Source organism: Atractosteus spatula, chromosome 7, assembly GCF_055471065.1.
Source record: "Atractosteus spatula isolate fAtrSpa1 chromosome 7, fAtrSpa1.hap1, whole genome shotgun sequence".
NCBI classification, from domain to species: domain Eukaryota; kingdom Metazoa; phylum Chordata; class Actinopteri; order Semionotiformes; family Lepisosteidae; genus Atractosteus; species Atractosteus spatula.
Window position 1 is genome coordinate 45532823 of NC_142712.1, and position 22636 is coordinate 45555458.

General features: G+C 38.5%; 1 protein-coding gene across 1 annotated transcript in view; it reads right to left on the reverse strand.

The window, feature by feature from the left end:
* Positions 1-925: 925 nt before the first annotated feature.
* Positions 926-22636, reverse strand: part of adamtsl3 (ADAMTS like 3) — a 161431-nt gene continuing 139720 nt past the window's right edge. Inside the window, exons 19-31 of the mRNA XM_088922233.1 lie at positions 22154-22333; positions 21763-21916; positions 19375-20470; positions 14225-14352; positions 13849-13977; positions 10419-10601; positions 9539-9637; positions 8437-8649; positions 7462-7645; positions 5530-5734; positions 4754-4863; positions 3860-4074; positions 926-3141 (exon numbers count right to left, since the gene is read on the reverse strand). Of these exons, the coding sequence (XP_088778359.1) occupies positions 3032-3141; positions 3860-4074; positions 4754-4863; positions 5530-5734; positions 7462-7645; positions 8437-8649; positions 9539-9637; positions 10419-10601; positions 13849-13977; positions 14225-14352; positions 19375-20470; positions 21763-21916; positions 22154-22333 (3006 nt within the window). The 3' untranslated portion in view covers positions 926-3031. The remainder of the gene's footprint in view (positions 3142-3859; positions 4075-4753; positions 4864-5529; positions 5735-7461; positions 7646-8436; positions 8650-9538; positions 9638-10418; positions 10602-13848; positions 13978-14224; positions 14353-19374; positions 20471-21762; positions 21917-22153; positions 22334-22636) is intronic.

Consider the following 22636-nt stretch of genomic DNA (forward strand, 5'->3'; position numbering starts at 1 on the left):
TTTGCACACATTGAATAATCTGAAGGGTCAATGGAATGCTTGATAAACTTCTATTTTCTAAGTACTTTGTATTAATTAATTATGTAACATATTTGGCATTTTATTCTTATAAACAGGTTATTTTTCCTGATTGTTATCATTTACCACCTCAAATCTTTGTAGACTATATCTTGAAAAATGCATATTTTATATAGTACCATTTCACTGCAATTAAAAAAATATATATATTTTTTATTTTTTATTGCAAAGAACATTGCTATCCTAGTAGGTTATACAGAACAGCCTTCTATGAACAAAATTGTTTAAAATCAGTTTAGGTGCCAACTGTAATTTATTATGATTTTAGCTAAAGTATGTACTAGAATGTTTTGAGGCACTTCCTTAATTTTCATCCGCATCTGCTTATACTATATAATATATAAACACTGTAAATGGAAATGTATGGAAAATCACATAATGATCATTAAAGTTTCTGGCAAATTAACTGATAAGATCTGTCTTTTATCTAATTATTATAACCTCGAATATAAACTTGTTAAGGCTGGCACGATGGCACAGTGGTTAGCATTGCAGCCTCACAGCACTGGGGCCCTGGATTCAATTCCTAGATTTGCATGGAGTTTGGATGTTCTCCCTGTGTTTGCTTGGGTTTCTTCTGGGTACACCAATTTCCTCCCACAGTCCAAAGACAAACGAGTAGGTTAACTGGCTTCTGGTAAAATTGGCCCTGGTTTGAGTGTGTATGTGTTTGTGTCTGTATGTGCCCTGTGATGAACTGGCATCCCCTCTAGGGTGTAGCCTGCCTTGCGCCTGTTGCTTGCTGGGACAGGCTTGGGCTCCCCCGTGACCCTGAAGCAGTTAGAAAATAGACTGAATTATGTATAAACAAGTTGAATATGAACATGATTTTTGCACACAGTTTAATGTTGTCCCAACAGTTTTATTGAATTTCTGTAAATGTAGTGTTAAAGTAACAAGTCACACCTGTTTAGCACTTGACACACACTACAGGAAATATCAGTAGCTATATGGGAATGTTGAGTTTAAGTAAATGCATACCATTGATGTGTGAAAGAGGAGACTTCTGTTATCTTGTCAACAAACATTAAGAATAGGATTGCAATAATATGTCCCCATTACATGCACCAGAAGGACAATGATAATAAAACACAAGAATAAAATATGTTAGCAAGTGCTAAATGGAGCGGTAATATTCAAATAAGTACAAGGTACAAGGACACTTAAATCAGTAACTTTGGTAGTAAGAAAATAAAGTTAAAAAAATCTACACTCAATGTACAATATTGCACTTTAAAACAATAATATATACAAGCAGTATTTTACAATGCACTACATTAATTACAAAAAGCTAAACACAACACAGAATCAAAATCAGACCCATCATAGTATTCAGGAAACTAAAGGCACAAATGTTGGGCTGTGGTACTCTTCAGAAGAAGTTTTTCATGGGTGTCTATAGTGCCAACTGAAACAGTATCTCTTCCCTTGATACCCATAATACAAATTTAAATAATGTAATGCACTTCATTGTAGGGGAACCTTTCTTAAAAGCTTCTTAAAACTTTTCCAGACATGCTTATATATGGACACAACTAGCTACAAATATCATTCTGTCATTTTTATTCAAAATACTGTTATTAAGCATTGTAAGTGATCAACTGCATCAATAACAATAGAAAACAGTCTAAAATACATTTACCCAATAATAGTATGGAGATCTGAAATTATTTATGTGATTTTTTTCTGTTATGATTTAATCAATTTTATAAAATGTGAGATGTAATTGTCTTATTATTCAGAATTTTAGATCACAATCCTTAGTACATCAATGGCAACCATGCCTTCACGCAGGTGAATGGTCATTAATAATACATTTTACACCTAATTTCTAAGTCCTGAATACTACATATTTTAAATAAAACTGTACACACAGGTCACTTTTACTACTAATTAACACATTTAGTAAGTCTGCATTATTTTAAGTACACATTGAAAAGAGAGGAAAAGTAATGGAACATTTTGTGTGGACTGATGAATATCCTCTGAGCTGAGCCTTCACATTCTCATTCTCAGTCTCATTAACAACATTGGCTTACAACAGAGTAGATTAAAATGTTTTAGGTTAAAAACTTAACAGACATTAATGGCCTTTTATTATGTCTCTCAAATCACTTATACAGTATATACACAGCATAGCAATAAAACAGCATAAAATATTCAACACTGTACTTAGTAACTACTGTCTGTTATAGATATTATAAGGTGAAGTGCTAAATCATAATCACAAATAACTTACAGAAGTGAAAGAACTGCAGTTCATCATCTAAAGCGACTGTTCTTCTCAGTGTGTACCATTCACATCAGATACCACACATTATTTTAAGCTCAAATAATATTTTAACCCACAGAGTGAGTCTTGCACTTTTCTTAATCTGCTGACTCTCCCTTTCAGAAAATGCAGAGCAATCATCGGGCAAGACCTATTACAGCAGCATACAGCACAGTTCAGAATCACTACTTGGTATGTGTAAGTTGCACTATATTACTCATTTTTAAAGTGCTGAACAAATGTATTTCAAACACTAAAAAAACAACCCTGCTTCAGACTGTTGTCTGTGGCACAGAAAGATGTTGAGTCTTGAAAACATCCGTCAGTTTAAATCTGTACACAGCAACCATATGTTATACAAGTGTCCAGAGCAGAAGGGTGTCCTGCGTTTGCCTTTAATTTTCTTCATTAAAGTCCTGCTTCCAGTAATGGATGCCCAGGTCTGCTGAAGAATTCTTCATTAGTAAGCAGTGAAGTGTCAAAGCATTGGTGCAACAGTAGAGATTTTCCAGTACATTATTAAAGTCTTTATATAAAATAGTTTGCCCCTCAAAAAACATGAATTGTCCTGTATGTCTATCATTTCAGTTGCATTAGTTTCTGCAGTTTATGTTTTTGTGCACCGTTCTGATCCACCTTGTCCATTTGTAGGTTCCCCTACCACTGATGAGCTCAGGTGGCTTATGCTTCCCGGCAAGACTCACAGCATCTTTGCTTGTAAAGATCTATGAGACATAACTTGAGTTGCTTTACAACAGCACAGTAATGGGTTGTATCTTTGCATTCACCTCCTTAAAAAGAAGAGAAAAAACAATCAGACACTAAGGCCATAAATCCATGACTCCTACTAGTAGAATCAAGTTATTTACTTAGGAAGGGGAATCACTCTAAATGCAGTGTCTGTAAAAGCTCTCAAACCTGTTTGCTTCGTTTTTGCCTCCTAGGACAGTAACATATACTGTTAAAGAACATAAACCAGCCACTTAAACAGTATAAAAGATCAGTTACCCAGCCATATTTCAACAGTTACATTTTAGATATTTTGTCTCTTTGAAACACTTGTTCAATATTTAAACTATTTGGCTAAATTAACAGAAGAGAACAGCTTTCTGACATTCAGCGTGTTTTTTGTACAGTGAAACAGAGGCACAACCAAGTCTCCAAATCCAGTTACTGATTTTCACTAGAAAAACACTGCAGCTTTCTGCCAGATCTTATTAAATAACAAGTGTGAGACTAGTTGCATGTCTAAATTATATTTATTATTGTAGTCAGACTTAGGACCATGAGGGATTCCATTACACATAAAAAGCCGAATTATATTTTGCAGCACATTTTTCAGTCCCTTTTTCAAACTAAATTATTATTATGAGCAGATACAGACAAAAATCTGCCTCCCTTAGGGCTTCAACAAAGTAATTCAAATCGCAGGGCAAATGACTGCGTAATAGTGCTGCTCTCATGGCTCTCTAAGTGTATTATAGAAGGAGACGAAGTGTGAGGACTTACTGCCACAGGAAGTGGCGTTACAGTGCTGCCATGTGATTGGACGCTTCTGCCAGGCACAATGCTGGTCTGCCAGGGTTTTGTTGTTCTTCTTGTGAACACACTCCACTCTGCGGGACTGGAACCCACTGCCACAGGCCGCAGTGCAGGGCCTCCACGCCCCAGCCCTCCACTGAACATTACACATCTCTGAGGGACAGGTTTGCACAGAGACGGGCCTGAAAGGTTACAGAAGACACTCTTCTGCTTTAGAAATTGTTCTTAACTCAACCTCAGAATACATGTTCCCTTTATCTAGCCCAAGAAAGAAAAAAAAGAAAGCTTTAGAAAGCTTCAGCTACCCCTACCTGGGTTACAGCTGTTAGAATTTTAGTTCCACATGTGGCCTCTAGGAGGCAGTAAATGGCAACTTTGGATACAAAGGAGAGAACTGAAGTTTGGCGTTCAAATACCAATAGAATCAGAGCGCAGGCATTGCAAACAAAGAAAGAAAAGTGGTTCTATTTCTTCTCAAGTAAGCATTTTTAATGTAAATGTTTCATTTTTCTAACAAAAATGGTTTGCAAAATTAAAGTGGAAATATAACCTTATAAAATTATTATTATATTTCATTAGAATATCCATACAATACTGCAGAAAGAAAAATATTGTAACTTAAAATTGTTGTAACAAAGCTGGCTAAGTTAAGCACTGATAAACAACAGTAAAATATTTAAATGGTTTTCTGAGACTTAATTCACTTAAATGTTGTCTTCTATCTCATATCTTACACAAATCATTTGTAGAAAACAATTATCCATGAATCAAAACTTCTGATTGAAGTCCAACCTTTCACCTTTGTTACTTAAGTTGTTTAAGGTGTTTAAATTGATTCGAAATTGTGCAATGGTACAGTACCTCTCTCTTGCATCACAGTGGGATTCCGGGATAGCAGAACCGTTCTCATGGCGACACACCACTGTGCGCCGCTGCACAGTGAGGGCTGGGCCTAGACATCGGCCTGAGCACTGCAACAAGAACAAAAACTGTCTGTGACAGGCACAGGAGCCACACAAGAACAAGAACTGTCTGTGACAGGCACAGGAGCCACACAAGAACAAGAACTATCTGTGACAGGCACAGGAGCAGCACAAGAACAAGAACTATCTGTGACAGGCACAGGAGCAGCACAAGAACAAGAACTATCTGTGACAGGCACAGGAGCAGCACAAGAACAAGAACTATCTGTGACAGGCACAGGAGCCACACAAGAACAAGAACTATCTGTGACAGGCAGAAGAGCAGCACAAGAACAAGAACTGTCTGTGACAGGCACAGGAGCAGCACAAGAACAAGAACTGCAGATGTGCCTGTCATAGGCACAGGGGCTGCACAAGAACATAAAATAATAAAGCTCACTGGAAAGCTGCAGTACGTCACTTTAAATTGCTCAATAGCTACGGCACTACTAATAGTACTAATATAGGCTAATTAAGTCAATAAATTTTGCAATAACTTCATTAGGAGCTTATGAGGAAAGAACATTTCAAAACCCTGCTGTGCCCCCAGGTTTAGGTATATGATAGCATGCATGTAAAAGATATGGACATATTTTGTATTTTATGTATTAACCTATATTACATATCACCAGTTATTCATATTTTTATTAATATTAGTGGAATAATGAACCTTACCTGACCCCATGACTTCACCACCCACTGAACACACGAGTCTGCCAGGCACTCTTCACTGTCGGTCAGCCGTTCCTCTCTCACGCAGGCTGATGCTGGCAGAATCCTCACATTCCCATGGGCCATCACCTGCTGACAGGAAACTTGCCGATGCCTTGAGCCTCTGCCACAGGAAGCGGAGCACTTAGACCACACAGTGGCCACCCAGCTGGAAATGAACAAGACTGCAGCATCAAACTGCATGTGGAATCCAACAGGAGTCTAATCTAATCCAGCAGGGAGATTCCTGTGGATTTAATATGGATTATGAAAACTGACATTTAGAACATGCAAAGTAAAAATGTTGACTAGTCTTGCTTGATATATTATTTTACAAAAAAGAAAATCAGTGAAGGCAGCAGATACCATTAACATCACAGCTAAGAGGTGGGATTCTAAATGGTTCTGTGCACAATGCTTGAGAGTTTGATAATATAAAAAAATACTTTTTTTAATTTTTAAATCCTTCCAGCCTGGTATTGAAACTGGATAACTTGACTTTTGTTAATGCAGGCAATATGTCAGAACATGCACCCTCATTCATCTAATTGCTATTAGCCAAGGATGACCATCCAACCTAATGCCCAAACTTAGAACACAGCAGTCTGAAACATCAAGCATCTAACATTCTTACCAAGAAGATAAAACCTGCCTCCGGGAATCATTCTCTCAGATGTTATTGGAGAACAGGAGTCCAGTAATATAAGACATGCTACAGTTTTAGAGCCATAACTGCACCTGTTTTCTTTGGAACAGCAAACCCTGTGACGCAGAATGTCATGCAGAGAGGTCAGCAAGGCAATTTGAACTAAATGGCAGGTCATTCTGCAGAAATGACCAACGGTCATCTCTGAAGCTCGTATTTTGGCAACAGAAATCTCTTTTTAATTAATGGTTTCCTATTCATCTTCTCTGTCCTGTTCTTTAAACAGAATAAGACAATCTCTACTCAGCGCCCCCCCCCAGCAACGTGTTTCACAGTTCAAAAGCCCGCCTCTCCCAAAAACATTGAGGAAGCCAGTGCTGAAGGGCCTCATTTCAGGCAGCCAGTATCAGCACACAGCAGTCAGGGATTTAAAATGCTCACAGGGGCAGCCACAAAGACCAGCATTGTGTGAAGATCTCCCATGGAGAGTTGCTTAAAGATACTAAGCGGTTTCACAGGCTGAACTGACATTCGGAGGACTGTGTTAGGTTGTGCACATGGGTACAATAAAATGATGCTTTTGGCATTGCTATCCATGTCAAATGAGTTAGATTTAGATTTTAGATTTTGCATGGCTTTAAAGACAGTTTAAATCTGCCAACCTCTAGTTCAAAAAGAAGGTACAGTATAAAAAGAAGGCAGAAAAAAAGAAAAGAATCAGGATGCTTTCTGACCCTTCCTGCACATTCCTCTCTAGTCTTCTTATGCTACATGACTAGCTCTCTGAAGTAGATTATATTTGGTGTACTGCTCACCAACAATAAAGTGAGAGCAGAGTATCTGTGGGCCTGTGGATACAAGTACAGGTTGCTCAATACTTCTGTATTACAAACATACAAATAGTGCTTATAGCTGAACTGAAGTGGACTGACCATGTAACACTTACTTCACAATTAAGATATTGCTATAAGATTGTGAGCTATTATCACTGCCTCTACTGAAACCTTAAGTGGACAAACTACTCTTCTACACAGAAGGGTTAGTATTATGTGGGGTGTTTGATTGTTTTTTTGTTTTCATCAGTTAAAAAAGTCAGCTACTGTACCAATACTTGAGAGGGAAAGCTTATTATGAAGCCTCAGACTTTTTGCCAGTTTCATGAAATGCAATCCACTAGCAATCAGTAAGCAGCCCGTCTCGGTGGTTAGCTTTAACCCAGATGGTGATACTTCATAAGGGTATCTCTGTACCTCGGAGGGCAGTCTTGCATGTAACAAGGCTGAGTGCTGGCTGCCGGCCTTGGAAGATGATCGCAGGCTGACTGGTTGACTTCCCTTCCACCAGCACTGAGACAAAGGAGACCCCGCGACTGGGTTCCCTGATTTCCACAGGAAGAAGAGCACTCAGCCCATCCTCCAGGCCCCCATCGATACTCTGCTTGGGGGCGAAACAAGATTGCATTCAGAACTCCAGAGCACAAGCAGCCAATACTGGAAACATCCACCCATGGAACACCACTCCCCGACAACTGAGTGAAATCCAGGCAAGGCTGCCATTACACTTTCAGAGCACAAAGAGAAACAAACAGAACATGAAGAAAAACAGCCACGTAGATATCCACCTGGATACAGACTGGCTACATTATATTTAAACTAACATAGATGGAAACACTGTCATCCAGTTCAGGGTGTATCCTGTCTTTCATGTACAGTATAAACCACTTTATCCAGCATCCCCTGCTGGCTAAAGTGGTTTGAACATTGATAGAAGGATAGATTTAATGCGTTGGACTTCGACATACATCTCCATCCATTTCCAATACAGGGTCATGGGGGAGCCAGTGCCTTTCCTAGCAAGCAACAGGCAGGAGGTGGGATACACTCTGGACAGCACACCTGTGCACTGCAGGGGAACACACAGACGAAAACACACTCATATCAGGGTTGATTTCAACAGAAGCCAATTAACCTACTGTATGCCTTTGGACTGTGGGAGGAAAATGGCGCTCCTGTATGAAACCCACGCGGACACAGGATAGCACACCAGGAATTAAACCCAGGGCCCCAGTACAATACAAACACAATATTTAATGTGTTGAGGGCACAACTGTGCCGCCCTCAACACATTAAATATTATGTGTAAATTTTATCCCCAATCATTTGTATTTTCATTGCCAATCATTAATCACTGTCACACCCAGATACATACAGTATATAGACACAGACCTTCTTTATTAATGTTGACCCAAGCAGAAATTTGTTGGGAGTTGATAGTGGTCCGACATCTGTACTGGCCCTCAAACACTCCTGCAATTGTGTTCACCTCCAGGACACGTCCCCCAGCCAGGAGTCTGTACTGGAGCCTCGGGGACTCCTTCAGCGTCCGGTTTTGGAAAAACCAGTAAACATCTCTTCTGTGATTTGGAAGAACTGGACACCCTGAACAGCAATGATGAACGTAATGAACACTTGCAAGTTATCAAAACCTATTCATTTCAGCTTGACTCATTATGCTTCTACTGCTATGGTACAGGAAGCAGGGTGGAGCAGTGGAAAGGGTAGTGGACTTGTAACCAGAAGCTTGTGACCTCATATCCCTGGTGAAACATTGCTATTGTACCCCTGAGCACAGTACTTCTCCTGAATTGCTCCAGTGAAATATCTAGTTGTATAAATGTAATTTGGATAAAAGCATCAACAAAAATATATTAGTGAAAGAGTGATATGTTCAATTCTAAAGATAATATTCTATTTTTAATCTAATTCTAATTATTAGAACATACATATAATAGACTTCAGACATGACTGGGGGCAACATTAGAAATTACTAATTTTTGGTAATATCTTTTTTTAAATATGTGTTATTTCTTTTACTCCTGCATTTGCAGTTAAATTGCAGATACAATAAAAAACACAATACATCATGCATCTGTATGCCTCATGAGAAAAAAACTCATATCTCAAGAAGGATTTCATAGTCAATTATGTAAAGAAACATACATATTTCTAATTTAATTCAGAAATGATGTAAAAGTGAAAATTGTCAGCTGTATAAATGAGTGCACATATACTGTAAGTCACTTTGAATTCAAGTATCAGACAAATAAATTAGTAATAATAGTAATACTTGCACACACAAGCATCTCCCTGCTTTGTTTCTTCTTAAATGTAATAAGAATGTAATTACACATCTTAAACAGCCATACTTTAAAAAGCCCTTATTTCATTTTATAAACAAAGAGTATATTGTTTTAGTGCTGACACAGTCATGCAATTATTTTGTAAGATACTTGTTTGACAGGGATACAGACTTAATGGACAGTGATACCTATGTGCAGAAGTTCCCCAGGCTTCACAGCAATGTTGGATCCAATACGAGAAGCCATCTGGACTCTCCTCTGGCCCTTACCTCTCTCAACAGAGCGCCCTGAGTGCAGGTGATCACACAAAATGTTCATTAGAAAAGAGGACTCCAGACTAAAATTGTACAAGATAAGCCTCAAAAGCCAAAATCTGCTCTGCTATTTCTAATGCCACATTAACTAGATAATATTCCAAAACTAAATTTAAGCAGGAAAAAAACTTGCTAGATTTGCATCTTTCAGTTTTTACAATTACTTTCAGAAAATGAAGAACACATTTTGCTCTGGAACAATAAAGCTTAGAGATTTGTGCTGACAGGTGTGTTCACCAGAGCACTCAAGCACGATTATATATAGGTTTCCGTACTGATATATATGCTTTTAAACTGAACTTGTAATTCTTACAAATGTGTTTAAAAACGTATATCATTTGAAGACCACCATGGAAATAGCCTTTATTGAATCTGCTTAATATCCACAAGGCTTTTAGATTCGTAATGTATATCCAAAATGAAGTATGTGATTTTTAATAAAAAGTGAGATGGATTTTACCTCCCTGCTTGGACTGGACTGAGCCAATTTTCATTTCTGCCAAACCAGAGGTTTGGTTCCTGTCATTCACTACTTTTGTCTACTTTTGTATTTTATATGTTTGCTAATGCCAATATCAATACTGCATTAATATGTCTGTCTGCAGCATGACAGATTGAACTGAGCTGATGGCAACTGGAATTTTCAAATGCATTCTGAAAGCTGTAAAACTGGGCTTGGAAGAGAGCTTCTGGTTTGCCCTGTAGCACAACAATTTCTTATAGCAAATGATGCACACTGCTCTTCAGAACTCACCAGACACATGGAGGAAGCTGGAGGCAAGGGATTTTCCAAGAGGATTGACTGCTACACAGGAATATGTTCCATAATTTTCTAATGAAACATTCTGGAGCAATAAAGAGCCATTCAGAAGGAGCAAAGCATTCCCATTCAATATTCCTTCATTTTTATGCCAGTTTATGGATGGTTGTGGCACACCTGTAACACCAAAACATATTTGAGGGTAATTCATTAATTATGCCACTCAAATATTTATAAGAGGATCTACAGATTGATTAAAGGCACACTGATGCTCAGATTGGGAAAATTAGTTGCACATTTACTACCTAAGCCATTACGCCTATTCATGCTCTGCTGCATATACCTGCAGTGACAAAAGTACAGCCTTAAAATTGTTAGCCCCTTGAAGATTTGAACAAAACTGTGAAAATAAACTACAAAAGATGGTACAGTACTTATAAATTCTGTACAAGGAAAATTAAATGACAAATCATTTATGCACAGGAAAAGAACTAAATGTGATGCCTGTATCTGCTTAAGTCTCCAGATAGCAGAGGGAGCAAGAGCACAGAGCTAAAGAGTCTCTTAATTCAGTGCAAATATTTTATATTCTATAGGAAAACATCTGCCACAGAAATAATCCAATGTGGTCTGAGAATTTTAATCATACCATGATTAGACATTTTATTGGAGAAAACACCAATATCCTGCCTATGTGATTAACTAAAATGTAATTCATTCCATTTCAGAAAGGTTGAAAAGATTCAGGTGTGCTGAAATTTAAAGTGCATAGATTGTACACTTATTCAGTCTTTTCTGCTTTTTGTAAAATGAATGGTAAGTGGATAAAAATGTTGTCAGTGACACAGTAAAAAATGTCAGGTAGACGCACACAAGACAAGCACTTCCTTATAGTCAGAATGCTGGTAGTAGTTCCTGTTCACAGTCAATAATAAATTGTAATAACCCTGCATCAGATACAGTAACCAGATAAAGGTTTTCCATGAACCAGTGTACTGTTGACATGCTGGATCAGCAAAGCCCAAGCTGGGCTTCCCTGAGAAACTCCTACATTTCAGGTTAGGAAAATTTAATTGCCAAAATGAAATACATTCGCTAGTTTATGAGGTCTGCTGTAGGTTAGTCATTATGTACAGCGATTAATTATTTTGCTAAAGTGCCTGTACAGTAGCTCCAGAATTTTGTGTCTCAAAGAATAAATAGAACTAAATAACTAATGCTGTTCATAGTTTCTGTGCTTAACTTAATGATAGAACAGTGGGCTGCTACTCTAACAGCAGTAGGATAGTGCACGCAATGTGTTCTGATTGCCCTAAGGGGGCATAGTTGTATCATCCTTTTCTTTTCATAATGTTAGGGGCAACACCGATTCTTTAGCCATTCAAAAACTTTAAAAACTGTCTTCTTCTAACACCGAGTATGGTCAGCCAGTCAATTTAAATGCATTCTTTAACAAACCTCACTTGTTGCCAGACGCAAAGACAGAGACAGAGCTCAATTCAAACCATGTCAGAGAATTACAGATGAAAGAGAATCTTATATCTCAAAACAGTTTCTACAGATAAACTTCACCTAATTTTCTCTCAAAAAGAACAAAGCATACATATTTCTGCTTTAGATGGCACTATTTTATGGTCACTGTTTTCTATATCATATTATAAAACACAAAAATATTTATGTTAGAATCTAAACGGAGCCTTTATTTGACCTGGTTACGGTACACCATTGGTTTAAGGCAGTTTTCGGATGTGTATGTCTTGAAAACCTTTGCAATGTTACTTGAAGTAGCTGCTGGGGTCACACAGGCCTGCTTCTCAGGCAAAGGATGTGAAAAAACGTAATACTATCCCATGTCACATTCGATTTAACTGAAACATACAGTAATCATACAGAATTCCTAATCAATACTGTGCACATTTATCCAAATTTTCAATACACTTTAGTTGTTTCCATTTCTCCACTGGATATTTGGCAGGGTGATACACTGGGACTGAGAAGGCCATCTGCTCCAGAGGACAGTGGAGAGAGACTGTTGGTAGAACATGTTGCCCTGGTAATGGGGGATGTGGACAGACAGGTTAACAGGCTAACAGTAGTGAGCAGTTCAGTACCAGGAGAGAGTTTTGCAACACCTAAGGAAAACACGCAGCCCTGGTTCTTTTCTAGTTGTTCTTAAGAGCTCATTTGAGGATTAGCCCTCCTTGTACAGTGGCATTAACAGTTTGTTCTCTAAATACAGAGTTTCTTTTTTAGTTTAAATAACCTCACACTACAATTGGAAAATAATAATAAGTACTGAAAACCGTCACTACGTATCATATGGGTTTTGCGCACATGGGCTAAGATCAAGCTGACTGGCACATGCAAGCTGCTTGCACTGAGCATTTCTGTCTTGGCACCATGTTCATGGGACGTCTATATGAAGTATTTTGCTCATGGTGTGATTGAAGGTAGAGACAAGTGAAATATAAAAAGTTCGCTTTCCAAACTAACTTTGAAAACCATCTAAAAACATTATTTTGCTGCCATTTTAATCAAATGTCAACACTCTTGTTCCGGAAGATTGCTTTTGTAAATGATGTGGGTAAAATAAATTCACCATAAGATCCATAAAACCCATAAATGACATGTTGATGTTACACACAATTTCTTTCCAATTAGCTATGGTCTTCATTATTTCCACATATTAGACAGGAACCGTTACCATTATGGGTATAGGGGGACATTAATCATTAATAAAAAAAAATCTTTTTCACTATCCAAGAATCCATAGAAACTAAAATAAGTCAAAAGTTTCAAATGTCTGTTTTTTTTCAGAATCCGGTCTTAATTCCTTAATTTATATAAAGAAGGAATATAGGAACCGTGGCTTGATATTGTGAAGCTTTAACTCTCATGGAAAAAACGACAACACACAAATGCAAAGTACAATATAAAAAAAAAAAAATTTGCATTGGGCTTTAAAAGGAATTTTGCAGTAGTTTACATCTAAAGGTTGAAAAATTGTATATGGTTTACATCTACCTTTAAAATACATCTTGACATCTACCTTCCAAAGACATGCTAGCTAAGTGAACTTCTGTCTGTATATTGCTAAAGTGTGTATCAGTGTGCCATCAACGCAGTTCCACCTTACACCCTGGGCTATCTGCTGGGCTATACTCAGGCTCGCTGCAACCTTCTAGAGTTAAACGGCTATGGAGAATGGAAGAACTGAATGGCTCTGCTACTAGAATGGTGCTCTTCAAAACTTGCTGTGATTTCTATCCAATCAAATGGTTTACTTCCTTCAAAAGCAGGTCTAATAGTGGTTTTTTTTTAATACAATGCCACTGCATTTAATAAAGCTTTGAGGCAGAACTATTACAAGCTGCACTTTCTCCAGACAACATATGCTGCTGTATTTCAAACAGTTTTCACCAACCTGTCACTGGGCACTCCAGAGTGACTTCAGTTCCAGCGTTCACACTGACTCTGTCCCCGACCACAGCTGTCACTCTTTTGTTCTCCAGGTCTGAAATATTCTTTCCTGAGGCTTGGATCGCAGGGGCCTCTGTTTTTAGAATGAAAAGTCAAGTTGTACATTTCAAACATCATCAGAACAGACTTGGCAGATCGCACACAGCTATGACTATATTCAAGTCTAATCCATCCAGCTCAAGCGTGCATGAAGAAACTATAGTATATGCCTATCTGTCCACATGCACTATCAATTTGATGATAAAATGTCTTGGTGGTTACTTCAGCTTGTATCACAGAACAACCAACCAAAAATTATTGTCACTGTGGCATAGCCTTACCGGCATAGAGTAGCTCAGAGGTTTCTGTATCTGACCCCAACTCATTTGTGGCTGCACACCGATATACTCCACTGTCCTGCACTCCAGGGTCTGATATGTGTAAACGTCCACTGCCGTCCCACGACACCCTGTGGATTGGAGTTCATCAGTAGTCACTCTACACGTCCACTTGGGTAAAAGGTATACATGTACAGCGCTCACACATACTGTATGATGAAAGAATCACTGAGAGGAATCTGATTCAATCTGGTCACTGTAAGGGTATAACAAAAAGGTGCAGCTATGACTTTGTTGAAATTCAATAAAAAAACGATATCACTATGCAGTGATTCTTAATTGTGTGCATCAGGATCTATTGATATTATGTAAAATAATTCTTATCTCCTGAAATATTGCTCTGCAATATTCTTTGTTGGCGATGTTCGTCTATGTTGCATTGTTGTTTGGAACGTACAAATAATTTCCTACTAGGGATAATAAAGCTTGAATTGCAATACGAGAGAATTTCTGCAATGCTGTTTCATGAAAAGGGCAAACAACAGCAAACAAACATAACGTATAACAGTTTATATATCAGAATAATTCCTCCAGACTAATTTATTCAATTTCATTTTCTCCAAGAAGCCTAAAAAACCTTTCTCACAAGTCTATTTCCTGTTAACTCAGTCACTTAATGACTCCAAGCCTGACTAAACACGAATTCTTGTAGGTATGAATACACTCTATTTATTATGTTTGGTCTATTGTACGTGTTAGGGGTTTCCCCTCGAGAATGAGATCAAGACTTGGAACTGTTTGTGAAGCCCCATACTAAAAAAGACTATTTGACACTTTACAGCTTTGCAGGAATCCCCCAAAGGAGAAACAATGTGGATGAGAAAACCCAATAAACTATTCTGAATGAATTAACAGTCTGCAGCAAGAACTGCGTGCTTATCTTTGACTTGATTGATGGCTGAAACATTTTCCATTTGTCCTAGCTTTCGCTGCTCCATCGGGCTAATAAATCTGCAGTGGTTTCCTCAATGATGGTACAAAGACAGTGGATGCTCAGAAAAACTAAAAATCAAAAATCCTGATTTCAGTTTCACAGCATCCAGATATTGTAACAAACACAGGACCATGGACATCTAAGAGATGAATATCAGCTCAGGCTTCACATTCTAAAACAATGATTTGATGGCAAAAAATTGACAATCCATGTATTTATTTTTGTTCCTGCCTACTTTTTGATCAGAAGAATCTTCTTCAGACCTTGATAAAAGAAAAAGGAATAGTCCTTTAGTGTGGAATTCCACATGATCTCATTAAGGAATGTGAACAGAAGGTGGTTTGCAACTGTAAAGGCACGCTGGAGTTTATGATTCTGCGCAGTGCAGTAAGACTACAAAAGTCCTCAGACAGCCTGGTACACCACAAGTGGAATCTGCCTAAGCCAAGAAAGTTTGTATCCTTTTAAAGAAAATACTACACCTGATGTATCAAACACGAATCTATCAGTGGAGGAAAAAAGAAATAAGAAAGACAAATGTAATGACAAGGCATTTATCAGATATACTGTAAAATGCCACACTGCAAAGCATGCTATCACTTTAATAATGCACACAGAGCACACACAGTGTCAATTCCATACAAGTAAAGTGAATGCATCCCTAGTGCATTTAGGTAACTTTTTATTTTTGGTAAAAGAATAATTGTGAATCATCTGTCATTGTCTTCTTTCTTGAATTGGCTTGAATTGTTTTTTTTTTGTGTGGAATTGTAAAATCAAATCTGGAAACTGGTCTGCAGTGAGTAGGGCATGCAATATGAAGAAAGGATAAAACCTTGTGAAGAGGTGCAGAAATTCGCACATCAGCAGCAGGCTAGCAGGCTCAGGAGATCCAGGGCTAGCTTCATGTGCTGTGCACATGTTCGCAATGGAGATGTTACAGGGTTTCTTTATGTGAAGGTGGTAAAATACTCACACTAGGATCTAAGACCCCTGTAGATTTTACCAGCCTTTTGCAAAAGTCTGCAATGAACCTGATTTCAGGCCTTTTGCTCAGAGAGAAGAGAAAACAATCAGCTCAAATCTGGACATCTCTCCCTGAGGAAACCTATGATATTATGAAAGAACCATCAAGGAAATTAAAACAAGTCATGTTGTGAGTTGCTTTTGCACAAAGGAAAAACTCAATTTTGGAGGTCAGTCAAATAGAGGTTGTTCTGACAATACCTTGAGCAATATCATGATCAATTCCATATGTTGTATTGTGCCGATACAAGAGTGCATAAAAAGCTTTTTAAAGACACACTTAGACGAATATGAGTCTAAAAAGTTTGGAAACACTACTTTTTTACATGTATACACCTCTGCTGCAGGCAGCTGTATCTTGACAGTTTCTTTTAGGTCCTTCTCAGTTTAATTCAAGGAGCTGTGTCTACAGTATCATCCTCCTGCCACTTCCAATACAATTGCCACTTCAATTGTCCCATTATAACCTAGTCAATTTCATCTCAATCCAGCTCCACATGAACGTATTTAATCCTAATTCTAACAGATTGCACATTATAGTCATGACAAGGGAACTGAAGGAGCACTTTGTACGATGTAAGGTTGATGGCAGTGAAAGAAGAATTCAGCTTTTAAACAGGTGTGTTGCATTTCAGATGTAATTTCTCAGGCCTACTTTAGCCTTTAGCAGCAAAGTCTGTTTCCAATGTTATCTATTACAGTCTGCCTTGCTTCCCTCTTGCAAGTAAGCACAACATCTTCTCATGGAAGACCAAGCATTTGTTTTAAAACTGTTTCTAGTTTCAGAACATGACACAATAGATAGAAAAATAAAACCCTTTGAGAATCTGAACTACTTACTGTCTCCTTCTATTTTTTGTTTTGTTTACAATACATTTTCAAAGCAAAGCAGTTGTTCAAATTTGGCAAATTCATCTGCTTAGTTTAAGAACCTAACAGGAACTGGATTTGAGACATCTGGCAGCAAGAATTATAAGAATTTGAAATAGCTCAAATTTCACCAAAAAAGGGCCTACGGCTCCTTCACAAAAATTAATGTTAACTTTCTGTCACCTCAAAGTGTTATAGCTTTCATTACTCAGGCAGCATTTACCGAGTATGAATGTTTTTCTTTTCTAAGTCATACGAAGGGATTAATTGGTGAGCTTAATGCTGCAAAACCTCTTTTGAAGGCTGAAGAGGTTAGATGAATGAAAAAAGAGATTAGAGACCATTTGATACATTGAGAAGTGACTGGCAGGGACAATATGAAACCTAGTGGAGTCTGGGGAGCATTTTGACTTTCAAAATATGCAGCCAGTGTTTTCCTTTCATTTTATTGGACACCGCAGGAGAGCTATGTTTTGGTTGGCAAAGCCTGAAATCGATTAAATACACTGGGGCGTATCCAAATAATTCTGTATCGCCTTTATCTTTTTTTCTTTAATAGTTCTTTTCCTAATCCGAGGACACGCAAAGATTCCAAAGGGGTCCAGACGGTGGGAGCTCAGCGACAGTGTCTAACAGTGTAAAGCACATGCTTCCTAAAACTTCCGCCTGAGCATTCAGAGGGAACATTCTGCAAACTCTAAAACGACATATTGAGTTCAGCCCTTTGGTACTGAATTCATAACAGAAAGTTTAAGGTCCTTCATCTACCCTGATCTCACATTTCATACCCTCTGTGAAAGGGACAAGACCTGCATTGTAAAATATAGCTCAGAGGTCATGGAGTTCTCCTGATTTGTTAAAAAGGGGCAATAGGAAACTTTAGTGCAACTATAAGGAAAATTGCAAAGTTGATTTGGATGACGACACAAGGGATAGGCTGGTGAACAAAGTAAAAAACAGCTCTGCTAAATTCTTTGCCTGCTTGGCCTTTGAAACTCCTAGCAGGTAATTCTCTTTATCATGCTTGCACAGCGATGATTGCCTCAGTTCTTGCAGGAAGGAGTAAAGACAATGTTTGGTGGCTGTCTGGGTGGAGGTAATTGCAGGCACTTCATAGTAAAGTATAATTGCAAAGATCTGAGCATGGGTTTTCAAGGACAATATTTTATAATCAACAGTAATTCAGCCTCATTGGGGTTTGGAACCTTCACAGAGAAAATTGAGTCAGAGCCAAAGTATCGTGAGAGACCTGTGAAAGAAACCAAGGACTGCTCTCAGTTTCACCCCCTGAGGAGAGCTATGCAAAATGAAAGTTACACATCTTCCTATGTTATGGCGTTTTGCAAGGGAAAGCAGACATGACAAGATCAAAGCAGATTGAAAGGTAGGTAAATCGTAAAACATATATTGCAGCTGTTAGTATTCCTTGTGAAAATGGCTGTACATTTTTTTAAATAAAAAAAGGACCTTACGTTTTCAAAACATCAGTATGAATATGGCAAAGTACATATAACATAGACTTTTTTGCCATTAAAATATACAGCCCTATTTTACACATTAAAAGGAAAAGCCACACAGATAACTCTGATCCGAATCTACCGCTCATAGAAACCGTTACAATAAGATGATGTTCTCATTGACATCTACATTTGGCAGAATCCTTCATTTCTTTACACAGAAAGTAAACCCTATTCTTCCTGATTCACCCTCCTTTCCCGAATCTCACTGTTAAACAAACCTGAGGGATATTCGGAAGGAGGGAATTAGTGTTTTACACGAGTCTGGAAAGAGCAAGCCCGGAAAACTCCTGTCAAAATCCAAACTAGTGATATATAGTATTTATAGAGCTGTGCAATTAGAATATATAGACAATGACTGATTTATTATTTTGAATTAGCACAAGTAAGTATTTCACAATTTCCAGAGGCAAAGGGTGAAAGCAAACATGCAGTTATGCCAGGGATTTCACACTTCAGTGGTATGACTACAGTCCGTGGGCATGTTAAAAAGTTCCAAATCAGGTATAATACCAAGATAATTAACAGTGAAACTACGGTAACAACAACTGAGCACGGTCAATGAAAAGTAAGAATTCCACTATTTAGCCTAGAATCTAATAGTATCTTTCCTCTTTCAGTCTTACTTGCTTAAAATGAAACCACTATTTAACCATTATCAATTTTTGATGAAGGTTTTGGAATCTCTTCAAAATAACAACGTTCTACTAAACCAACTCTTACAAAAATGGAACCAAACCATTTACCTCTCTGAAAAATGCAATGGTGCTCCATCCTTTGTCCAAGAAATCTTTGGTTCCGGTATTCCAAGAGCTGAACACAGCAAATATACACTTTGTGTGGAATTTGTCAAAAATGCAGCCCTACCAATGCTTATATTGATGGTCTTCTGGAATGTCATTAAAGGATTTTGCTTTTGCCTGATAATGTTGGGCTTTTTCTGCTTTATTAACTGTGAGTCTGTGTCTTTGTCATGGACGCGCTCCGATGAATTAGGTGTCTTGTCAACAAGCTTAGTTTTGGAAGTGTTCTCTTCCACAGGTCCTTTCCACTTCTCAGTACTGGACTGAGGTCTAGACACTTCAGCCATGAACTTGTATATGAGCTGTGAGGCCAGGTCATCGGTCACCTCTCCGTTCTTAGCAAGCTCACTGATATTCCTCACAAGCTCCTCAAACTGCCCAGGGTCTAGACTGTAGGCACCCTGAAGAATTGCCTCCTCCAGGCGTTGTTCAGGAAGCTCCAGGGGGTGGTAGGACCCCTCTGAATGTGTCAAGTAATTACCAAGAACCTGAAGGAAAGCCCGCTCCTGGGCTTGGCTGTCATCCAGGTAAAATTCATTCTTTTCACTCCAACTCTGCCACACCTTGGTCATTCTGTTCCATTTCTCCTCCAGGCGACTGGCTTCATTCTGGTCCGCCTTCACAGATGCGCCGTTGTGTTCCATTTTCACAGTCCCCCTGTTAGGAGGCTCTATCAGCCGGTTGTCATTCCCAATCAGCTTCAGGACGAAAGTTTCTTTCGCCACTCCAGCGATGCACCGGTAAACCCCTATGTCACCAGCCTCCAGACTGTGGATCTTCAGAGAGCCAGACTTGGTGACTCCTAGACGCTTGCCATTGGAGAGGGCATGTCCATCCTTCTCCCACCTGATGAGAGTTTTCAGGAACCTTCTAACTGGGCAGCGGATTACCACTGAGGTCTTGGGGAGAAGATAAGCCCGCCCCCCAATGGTGAAGTGGATGCGTTTCTCCTGCCGGGTCTGTATGTAGACACGATGAAGGCCGAGGATCTGAGGGCCTCGTTTCTGGGCCTGCTTGGGTTTCATTTCCTTCTTGTGCTCTACACAGAGAAAGGCATTTTTTTAAAAAACAGTTATTCATTTGTACAATTTGCGTTTGATGATGATCAAAATGCTTTTGAAGTGATGCTGTTACATATGATAAATTTGGGCAGCAAACCTTGGCCAAAATAAAATTTAGCTGCCCCTTTTCATTAACATTTAAAAAATCTTAAACAACCTAATCTGCTTTAGCTTATTTTAAGACTCAGAGGCATGTAAACTAAATGTAGTCTGAGCACGAGTAAGAGCTGTTCATCACTGACTCTGCCTTGACCATGAGAGTATAATAATCAAAGGCCAGAGGACATGTTACATCCAACCATAACATGACAATTCTGTGATCCTGTGGTGTGATAGGTTGCTTCACAGACAGTGATAGCATTATTTTCTGAAGTGTCACACCCTCAGAAAATATCTAGGCTGAACTACAGAGTTCAGTTAAGGGCTACTTGATGATTCAGCATTCCACTGCTAATTAAAATCAGATAACTCTTTAACATGTAATATTGTATTTAACACAAGGCCAAGGACATTCTCTAATCTTGATAGAATCACTTTCAAGTAAACTGTGGAACTCAGACATTTGGCTTGTAAAACCTAACTTCTTGTCCAAGAAAGCAAATAAAGCAAAACTTGCACACAAAAAACAAGTAATTCAATTAACAAAAAACTTGAAAATTTGAAAAACTTGCTTTCGTTACAGCAAAACTAAAAGAAAAATGTAAACTTAAAAATGTAATCAGTTCACATATGGAAAATATGATCTTTCGGCTGTTTTTTAATGTTATTTAAACTTTGAAACGGTGGCTAAACTAATTAAAATAAAAAAACTTGATCATTCCATAAAGTATATTTGATATAATCCGATGCTAAAACATGACTTAACTGCTTGTTAAATAGGTGCCAACAAATTTAATCTCATATTTTTATAATGTACCCAGGACATCAGAAAATCATACTTCAGAAAGGTCACCTGCTGATCGTGAGTGAACAGGTTCACAGCTTACAAGACATTAAGGCATTTCATTAACGTATTCCTTTACAAATTAGAAAACCTGTAATTTCACATGCAGTATTGCATCTTTACACACTTTGCAATTAAGTCCTTTTCGTTATTAGTATATAAACAGTGACTCAAAATACATTTTGACTCCTCCAAAAGAGAACTTATTAGTAAATTCTCTTTCTGCTTTAGTGACCTGTCATTTCCATTACTGACACCATTCAGTTTCTATAAGCACAGGCAGCACATGAAAATGCAGGTTATGTAGGGGTCAAGATTGAGGCTTACTGGTGCAGGGGTTCATGCGACAGGCTCTGACGAGAGGCGGAATAGAGAGGCCGCTGCACACTGGCCTGTTTAACGTGACCTGCTGGCCTGTGGATGTAAGCCTGCGACAGAGTAGCTCCCTCCGCTGGACTCCAGTTCCACAACTGACAGAACACTGCCAAGGAAAATCAGAATGTCATCTTCAGCTACTGTGCAGCTTTCTAAAGCAGGCAGCACAAGCCAAATATCAGTTCTGCAGAGAGTATGGCACATTTACACAAAGGTAGTGTGATTTTCATTAGTACAAATGTACAAAGAAAAGAAAGCATGGACATATCGTTCCTATTAACTCCTGTAATTGTCATTTTTCTTCCCTACTGCAATCCTTCTGTCCCTCAGGCACGTTTCCTACCTTAGACCACTCTCCAGCACTCAGCTCCAGAGGGCAGTCCACTCTAGCACAGGACATGTGGACAGCAGGCTTGGGTTCCACACAGAACTCATCTGAGAGCTTGAGGAAGCGGCCATCTGACAGCAGCTGTTTGCAGTGAACTTTGCGGGACTGGGTACCCCCTCCACAGCTGTGAGAGCACTAAGAGACAGGCCCAATCAGAACCAAGACTTCACACTTCTACTTTTCAATGAGCCTTTTTGAAATGCATTTTTATTGCAGCTTATTGCAGCGATTGCTGTATCCATGCACAAAGCTGTTTGATTTTGTAGCTTTCAAAATCTAGGTTTTTAAAGAAAAGCACATCATTATAATGACAAAAATAATTAATGTTCTACCAACAAGAAATAAAAATCCAGGATCCTTAGAAAATGAAAAGCATCACAAGAGGAATTTATCTGTGGCTTTTTTTTAACTACACAAAGATGAAACAAGACAAATTAA